Raw genomic sequence first — 9752 nt, forward strand, 5'->3', positions numbered from 1 at the left:
TTTTTTTTCTCCCCTCTGCTGTAACAGTCAGTTTAATTTCTAAATTGTTGCAAAAGATTCTACTTTTTATCACCTGGAGGGAAAATGTTTTATATTATTTTATGCACTGCACCCTTCATGCGAAATTGTATTTGTGGCAGATCATGAACTCAAGTACATTGGGTGTTGTTGTTTTTTTTTGTTTTCCACCAGAGAATATAATTTGCACCCTTGACTGTCCACTCCAGGTTTTCATGCTCTCCAAATTGACCTGTCAAGCAGATTATCACAGAAGGAGATTAATGGCAAAGGCGGGTTGCAATAATAATCGTTTTGTTTGATGTGACAACTTTGATAGGCGTTGATTTACTTACAAACTGATAGGCTTTTAATTGAGCGCCTCCATCCCGATTGAGATGAAAGGAAAACCGCATTGAAAAGCTGCCCGATTGCCCCGGAGCCTCAATACTGATTAGCCATCTCAGCGGTGAATAGTTCAAGGCATTTTAAACTCCTTTTCTCAACGGCCTGACAGACCATTTCTCTTCTTTTCTTTCTCCCTGTCCGCTTCTCTACCTCTTAGAGAAAATAAATCATTTTCATTGTATGTAAATAAAATCGAGCTGACATCAATATAAAATGTCTGGATTTCTTTTTTGTTCCCGGTCTTTGTTATTCTTGTTGCAGGATGACAGTGTGCCCGAGGCAGATGACAGGTTTTAACAACACAATGGCAGATGCGTTTAGCCAAAATGGACAGGGTTGTGTTTCCAGAGACCGTGGTGTTTCACCGGCTTGTAACACATTATCATTTCTGAATAAATGTTTTATCTTGCAGATTGTTTGAGCTAACTTGTCTGGGAAGGATGGGCTACATTTAATGTAGTAGATATAATGGATATATACATTATTAATTCGTCAGTTTGTAATTTTCTATTTTATTAATAAAGTGATCTGTTATTTTTTTTGTATTATTTAATTTGTTACGGACGCCTTTCGTGGTGTCGGCCGATTATAGCAAAAGCACTTTAACACCTTTGAGCCCTGACAGCTATACATTGTTTGCAAGTTATTAAAACGTCATCACGTGTGCCACCTCCGAGGTGTTTAATGAAGAACTTCAAAAAAGTTGTAGACTTTGTAGGAAAGGGCCAGAGCAGAATGGAAACACAGTTCAGTCATCGGCTTTTGCTTCTCTTTCCACACATTGTCTGGACCCGGGGAGGTCGGCGATTGGCGATGCATCTAAAAAATGAAATGTTAACTCGAGAATCGATTTATTTCCTGCGAAAACTTGGTGTCTCTTGCAGAATGTCTGTCTCCCCGTTTGTTCTTTTTTTTTTTCCTGCAGTCACACTGGCATGTAATCAGCCACAATAGCTGACATAAATCAAGCGGCGGATTGACAGCGTCTGACAAATAACTGATTGATTGCGGTGGAGCAGAATTGACACTTGACGGAGGGGTGGAGATAGAAATAGAAGGGCGGTGTATATTATACTGAAAACATGTGACATTCACATCCCTCCATCACTACATTGGTCTATTCCTGTCAACGCTTGTCTGTTTAGGGAATTCGAGCTGAAACGGTTGGTTTTATGTTTGCCAGTGGAGAAAAAGTCCCGGTTTGGCGGACGCAGTGGCGCAAACTGAACGCGTCTCTCTCGGGTTAAAGACTGTCAGAGAATAACAAATAAAATACTTGTTAACGAAAGGTTTATTTCACCTATAACCCTAAACTTAACGAATTAGTATTACTTATTAATTGCAACGAAGCTGTAAAAAAGTAGGTAGCCTAAATTGTGCCATCACAATTTACAATTTAGTTCAATATTAGACTAAGATGAAAATGTATGTGTTGTTGGTGATGCAAACACGATTTAACAGCAGCAACTAGCATGAACAAACTGCCGTTTGATGTAACATCCATACTGAAAAACTCAATGACATATTTTATATTAGACGGAATGATAACCTAAAGTTAAAGTTAGTAAATGATGCCTTCTAATTCTAAATGGTAGAGGTTGTTCATCTATTGTATTACTCACACACTATGCTTTATCCCGGTGAGCCCAGGACCCGTAAGCCCCCCTACATCTAAAACCCGTGTAAGCGTTCCCACGAACCAAACTCTGTGAGCCTATCTCCTCCCCCGAGCTGTCGAAATAGAGGCGCTTACAAAGAGGAGAACGTCACATCCCCTTGACCCTCCAATCACCTCAGGGTCCCATTTGATTGGAAGGCGGCAAAGGCTTTAATCTCGGACTAATTCAGCTGCTTTTGAAGTGAACATTTCTACCAGTTCGTACTTCAGGAGTACAGAGCGAGGACCTGCAGACAGACGCACTGAAGGCGCAGCGCTCATGGTGCAGGACACAGACACGGATCTGCGATAAACTCGCACGGTCTCTTACCAGCTGCCGCGCCTCGCTTCTTTTACCCGGATTACTCGTTATTGAACCGTTTTTACGATTCTTTTTTTTTTTTTGCACCCGAGAGAAAGAGAGAGAGAAAGAGAGAGAGAGAGAGGGGCTCAATGCTTTTTTTGATTTTCTTAATGAATCTGACGAAAGCATTGACGTTTCATTTCCTGACAATTGGGACATGATCACATCGCCCTCGGCATCCGTCTTGAAGAATAGTGGTATTTGTTTAGTCTGGGAAAGCAGCAGTTCTCGGAATAGCAGCTCAGCGAGCATCAACAAGCCTTTCCTCCACGCCGTACCCCCGTCTCATCCTCTACGGCAAGCGAACCGACTTCCCATCAAGATTTTGAAAATGCTTACCGCACGGTCGGGACACATTTTGCACCCGGAGTATCTGCAGCCTTTGCCTGCTAACCCGATCAGTCCTATAGAGGTAAGAGGGACATTCTGAGCGCTTAACGTCGGTGTAATCACAGTGTTTAGTTGGGCGAGTTCAGTCAGCGCTTCGCGTGACAATGTTGTGGGAGCCATTTGCAGTTCTCCCGTAATATCTGCTGGTCAAGTGTGGTTTCGGCGTTAAACAGTTGTGTGTAGTATGCCGTTTGTTTTTAATAATCAACACGATTGTAGTTTTGTTCACGGGAGAGCCGTGCGTAATTACATTATAGTTCCGTTTGGAAATGCGAATAGAAACTATTTGTTTCTCTCTCAGGCTGTACATTTTGTTATTATAAAATCAATCATTTAATGTGCATTGTAACAGCATTGATGTTGATCTATGTCATCTTTTTTTTTGCAGCTAGATGCCAAGAAAAGTCCGTTGGCTCTTCTGGCGCAGACCTGCTCTCAGATTGGCAAACCAGACCCACCGCCTTCCTCCAAATTGTCCTCCGTGACAAATGGATCTAGTGAGAAGGAATCTAAATCTGGTCCCCTGAAAATGAGTGACATCGGTGTGGATGACAAATCTAGCTTCAAACCGTATTCTAAGCCTTCAGATAAGAAGGACTCGTCTTCGGGCGTCTCAAGCGGAGAGAAGTCTGGTTTCCGAGTGCCGAGCGCCACCTGCCAGCCGTTTACGCCGCGGACAGGCAGCCCCAACTCCAGCACTTCCGCGTCCCCGATGCCGTCCGATGGGAAGGAGAGGGATGAAAAGAAAGAGTCTGATTGTAATAAAAATGGCAATACGGACGGGTCCGGCACCACTAGCCACAACCGGATAAGTGTGAGTTGTGGTGGAATTAACGTGGAGGTCAACCAACACCAGGAGACGACGCCTGGCACTAAAACCTCCTCCTCCTCGGACTCACCATCTGTAACTTCTGTATCCTCCGCATCCGTTCTCGGGTCAGGACTTGTGGCGCCGGTTTCTCCGTACAAACCGGGGCAGACAGTTTTCCCTTTGCCTCCGGCTGGTATGGCCTACCCAGGTAGCTTGGCTGGGGCCTACGCTGGTTACCCTCAGCACTTCCTGTCCCACGGAGGGGGCTTGGTGAACGCACAGCTGGCCAGTTCGATGGGCTGCAGTAAGGCTGGGTCCAGCCCTTTGGCTGGAGCCTCTCCGCCGTCCATCATGTCAGCCAGCCTTTGCAGAGACCCTTACTGCCTCAGTTACCATTGTGCCAGCCACTTAGCGGGCGCAGCCAGTGCATGCTCGCACGAATCTGCAGCTGCAGCGGCCGCTAACGCCCTCAAATCCAGCTACCCACTAATGTACCCGACACACCACATTCACGGCGTGCATTCCTCGGCGCCATCATTTAGCGGACACCCCCTGTACCCATACGGGTTCATGCTCCCCAATGACCCTCTCCCCCATATTTGCAATTGGGTGTCGGCAAATGGACCATGCGACAAGCGTTTCTCCTCGTCAGAAGAGCTCCTGAATCACCTGAGGACTCACACGGCTTTTTCTGGGGCGGAGAAGTTGATATCTGGTTATCCCGGGTCTTCGTCTCTGGCCAACGCTGCAGCAGCGGCCATGGCCTGCCACATGCACATGCCACAGTCAGGTCCCCCCGGGAGCCCCGGAACTTTGGCTCTGAGGAGCCCGCATCACGCGTTAGGACTCAGCAGCCGCTACCACCCGTACTCCAAAAGTCCCCTGCCAACCGGTGGCCCGGTTCCCGTCCCCGCTGCCACCGGCCCTTACTACTCCCCGTATGCACTGTATGGCCAGAGACTCACCACAGCGTCAGTGCTTGGATACCAGTGAGGAACAAAATGACTTTGAAGAGTTTATAGTACTAAGAATGCAAATATAAAGACTTTTATATTAACAGCGCTAAACGTATGGGCGGGATCCGTGGACTTCAACTGTATTTATTTATATGTCTGCTTAAAAGCAGGCGACAATAGCTGCAAATGGAAAATATTTGAGCAACTCAAAAAGTGCATTATGTTGAAACTGAACTCTATAGGTAAAATGAAAACACACATGTTAGAGTACTAATTAAAGTAGGGGTCTTCATTTTGATGTTAATTTGAAATTGCTATGATTGTATTTGTTCTTATTTAATGTCTCATTGAGAAGAAAATAATTTACATGCATGTTTGTTTCTTAAATTTCAGAAATTGTCCACATTTCAAATTGCCGTTATTTTTCAGGTGAACACCTTGGAAAGAGAATTGGTATTTTTTTGTATGTATTCTGGAAAAAAAAATAAGAAACAATTCTGTTCCATATCTCCGTGTGCCTCATTTTCTCAAGTATTATTCAGTGTTAAATAATAGTTGAATTTATATTCCACTTTCAGTTTTTAAAATTTGGTTTGTTAAATTAATGGGTTCAAGAAAACGTCATTGATAATTTCCGCAACGTGATATATACATATGTTCCTGTCATACTTTTAAAAACAATGAATTGCTATCTCATCAAAAGTCATTTTGACGACTTGCTGATATAGTTTGCATCTTTCTTTCCGTTATATTAGTTTTTATGCTAAATAATTGAAAAGCTTTAAACGTTTACTTTTATCAGAGCACGTGTTAAAAACCTAAATTAAATGCAACTTCAATGAGTGAAAATTGGTTGTGCGTGTGTGAGAGACAGTGTGTGGTGTGTGTGTGTGTGTACACAGAGTTAACCGGGCTTTTGTATGAGATCATTTAGTTTACTGGTGGGTAAAGTTTGTCAATACGTTTTATTTGACAGGTGTTGTAGCTTGCTTGCTACTTTGCCTGCATATAAAGTAACATCTGTGAAATACGCCAGAAAAAAAAAAAAAAGTTGGACCAGGACAGATTTTTCTGTCGCTTTTACGCACAGCATGCGTTTTAAAATTGCTCAGATTAAAATATATTAAAAAACCTTTTACAATCTTAAGAGAAAGAAGGACGTTGACTTGAATCATTTGCTGGCTTTCAGGTTTAATGCAATAGAAATTCTACAAGCGTTTTCGCACTGCGTGTCTTTTCGTTTCTGCTAAAGCTGTGGGCTGAGAGCGAGCCTCTGATGCTCCACCAAGGTGATTCTTCGACTTGGAGGCCATTAACTGTTTTTTTTTTTTTTTACTATATTAAACTGGTTATTTTCCATCATTATCAGGATGTTATCACTTAATTTGCATTTGATAATCTCATCCACCTGTAAATCTTAATGTACTCAGCACTACATTGTTATTAAAAAAAAAATCTTGTGCAAAGTTGTGGGATTTTCATGAAGGAACAAACACTCACGAATCTTGGTTTGAATTTGCAAAAAAACAGGCACATATACATTTCTATTTTTTTTAATTACAAATAATATCCCACAAGAACCACAGCTAAATTGTTTATATTATGTCGTTTTTTCTATTTTTCCTGCACAGCGGCAATAAACGTATTGTTACAGCTGATTTTGTTTGTGATATTCATAAGCAAAATCAGCTGCATATTTGAACACATTTATTGTCTCTGAATATATATATATATATATATATATATATATATATATATATATATATATATATATATATAATCGGTGGATGAAAAGATAATTCTCAGTCATATTAATTATCCATAATGTATGACTTTGCATTACATTACGTAACATTGCGATACAAAAGGGCTTATTGTATTTCATATGTGTAGCCTCCTTCCTATATCCTTGCTATGGTTGACTCTAAACAACATTCATTTAGTCTTTCAGTTCTTTTGGGCGCACTGTTGATCCAGCTGTGTTACAGTTATTAGTATTTATATAGAATACGTCGCTGTCCCTTGTCCATCGCACAGCGGTTATTCAGACGAAACAAACTCCTCACATAGTGTGTATAAGGCCCACACGCGCCCTAAACTGATGTAATGACGGTGAAAGGAAGCAATTTCCATTTCTACCCACATCATGGTGGCTGTGCTCGGAGGGTCCCGGTGGAAGGCAATTTATCATGTGCCCCTCCTCCTGGCCCTGTCACTGGAGGAACAGGCAGGCACATGTGTGCATGAATTACCCACTCTCCCACCTTCCCAGCCCACCCTCCCTCACTGTGGAGATTTGACAGAGAGAGAGAGAACATGGGGTTATTAGAGTCTGCAAGAGTATTAAAGTGCACATTCACTTTGTCCATCAAGACCTTAAAGTGCTGAGATGTGCACGGAGCTCCGCAGAACAAAAGCACACGTCAAACAACAGCACATCGGAAAATTTAGAGATTTAATCATTTAAATATTATTTTTTTAAATATTTTCTGGAATTATGTGGCTTTTTGGTGATTGTTACTTACTACCATGCTTAATGAATAGTCTGGTGAGGGTCTGGAGAAGACAATGAGTACACGTTTAAGGGAGTTTCACCTAATTTGTTCCAGTAAACATTGTTGCAACCATAAACAGAGTTGGAGTTATAGGGTTTTTATATGGCATCGGAGCCTTTCCAAAGGAAAATTGGTCACAATCTGAAATTGCAAACACTGCGCCGTGGAGAAGAGTCACACACTTTACTGTATTACTTTGAAGGTTTATGGAGTTGACACTGTAAAGACAATTGGCCAAAGAAGACATTAAATTACATATCTTCTTCAGATTGTAAAGACACATTTTCATTGCAGCTGCACATTCCACTTCTCACAGTGATGTTCCTGCCTGTTAGCCCAATTGAGGTTCTCAAAAATGCACATCCATGTTGGCATCAGCTGCAATCCAGCATGACAAAAGTCTATATGAAAAACACCCACATCTTAAAAAAAATAAAATACTTGTGCTGTGACCTAAAGCAGCCATTTTAGATTCTTGGGAGATACTTGGATCCTCAGAGAGCGAGAGAGACACTGCAGGAAACCTGGCAGGACATCTGGTGAGGGAGGGGAGCCCAGGACGTGACTCACACACACCTAACCCCATATTCAACCCTACCGAATTACCACCACTAAAGCTGTCATTAGTGGGTGTGTGGCACGATATAAAGACACGCCGTCGTCTGCAGTGGCAAGTCTATAGTTTGTGTAACAGCTGCGTCAATAAGGGGAAGCTGCTCTAATGTTCAACCCCATGCCAGACATAAGTCATAGAGCGATTATTATCTTTTATGTATGTGTGGTTGTTTTTATCCGGCTGCGATTACAATATAAAAGCTCTCAGTGATGGGAAAAAGAGACCTATCAATGATGGCTTTGTCTGCACCGTTTACTTTATGGGCACTTGATTTTTCTTACTTGCAGTTATGTTTTACAAGTATAGATTGTTACTTTTCAAATACCTTTTGATTATGCATCCACTTACACGCCACAGAGGACGGTCTCAGCCCTCATGCATAAATACTACTGTACATTACATGTACCTACTATACGTCAACTACGCCGTTGCTCTCCAATTGCATTAAAAGGTGTCATCTTATTTGGAACAGCCGACTGTCATTATCTCGGTGTGTGATTTATGGTGATAAGGTGTCCACAGCTTTTGTGATTGAAGTAATGAAGCCATAAAGTGAGCTGCATGAAACAAAGCAGGGACTCAGTGGTCGTAACCACATCTACTGCTTTAGGCAAATCCGTACTAAATCTGCCTATTATCCAGGAGATTAAAAAAAAAAAAAAAATCAACATTGTTGTTGGTCATATCCATCAACGCTAAAGCACCCCATTTCTGACAGATTTATCCTAGAACGCAGTCTCCAACTGAGAGCGGTAATAGAGGTAATTTGGTTCTCAAAATCGGTGCCAAGGCAGACAGGAATCCCTCCCAGCTCTTCTACATGTGGTTACCCTCCTCATTGATTTACAAATGTAAAGTGCTCATCCAGGTGATGCGAGAGAAGTGGCAGTGTTGATCTATCTGTGCCACTCAGATCTCGAACCAGCGAGACACTTTCGTGTGCTTAGACAGCCTAAATGAGGTCATTTCTGTCTGCTTTGGGATCTACGGTGCGCTGGGGTGTTTCAGTGTTCAGATAATTTGCCCATTTTCTGATTCTGACAAAGAATATTTTATGGAAATGCCCCCTTATTCCAGGCACCTTAATGGAGCGTGTTGGAGTAGTATGCGAGCTGATGAGGTTGTTGTCTGTCACAGATAAATGTAAAAAGCAGAGAAAATGCCAGAGATGAGCTCAACTGCAAAAGGCTTTTTTTGCCTTCATTTGAAATCAGCACTGCCTAAGCACTGTATCTTTGAGGCGATACGGCACACAATCACAAGGTTATTCTAATTGTTTGAAGCTGTGCGAATACAATATAAGACATTGTACAGCATCTGTCTTTGCGTAGCCACCCAGTGGATTATCAAAGACAGAGGCATCACACTTAATTTGAGACAAAGGCATTGCCTTTCCAAGTTTTTTTGACAGGTCGAGGCTTCAGCGTCCCGCATAATTGCTGTCTTCTGCTGTCCTCTCCCTTCTGTGAGTAAATCCTGATCGTGTGTCAGCGGCCTTACATGACAGTATGAGTGCATGATGTCATTTCCATGGGTGTGGGCCACCAATTACCATGACTCACATGCTTACTAACTACATAAACCCCGGTCTTCTGTTGTATTGGATGAAGATATATTGATGGGTCAATACTCGTCAGTTTGATATCTCTTCCAGGGAACATCAACAACACACACTCCTGAAAAAAAAGAACATTTATTAACTGAGGGATGACTTTTTGTAAAACAAAGTTAAATGTTATTGTTTATATTATTTGGATGAGTGTCTGCAGTTTAGGACTGCCTTTAAGGTTACTGTATTATGCACGGGGACACAAGCATATATTATGCACAACAACAAAAGGCCCCCTTAATTAAATATACAGTAAATCCATGATTGGTGCTAGAAAAAGTCAAAATCACTCCATTAGAAGTGCACAAACCTTAGCCACCTTCTCTATTCTGTATAGATGAACTCATTTCTTACCAAGGGATTGCTAATGATGCAAAAACACAAACCAA

The 9752-nt window shown here is 42.0% G+C and overlaps 1 protein-coding gene across 1 annotated transcript; it reads left to right on the forward strand.

Moving 5' to 3' along the window:
• The first annotated feature begins 2308 nt into the window (after window positions 1-2308).
• Window positions 2309-5651, forward strand: znf503 (zinc finger protein 503). The gene is made up of 2 exons (XM_076085565.1): window positions 2309-2838; window positions 3205-5651. Exons 1-2 carry the CDS (start codon window positions 2584-2586, stop codon window positions 4618-4620), a joined length of 1671 nt encoding a protein of 556 aa, XP_075941680.1. The 5' UTR covers window positions 2309-2583; the 3' UTR covers window positions 4621-5651.
• Window positions 5652-9752: the final 4101 nt, after the last annotated feature.

Source organism: Anarhichas minor, unplaced genomic scaffold (genome assembly GCF_050575085.1).
Source record: "Anarhichas minor isolate MPS153535 unplaced genomic scaffold, ASM5057508v1 ptg000174l, whole genome shotgun sequence".
Classification (NCBI taxonomy): Eukaryota; Metazoa; Chordata; class Actinopteri; order Perciformes; family Anarhichadidae; genus Anarhichas; species Anarhichas minor.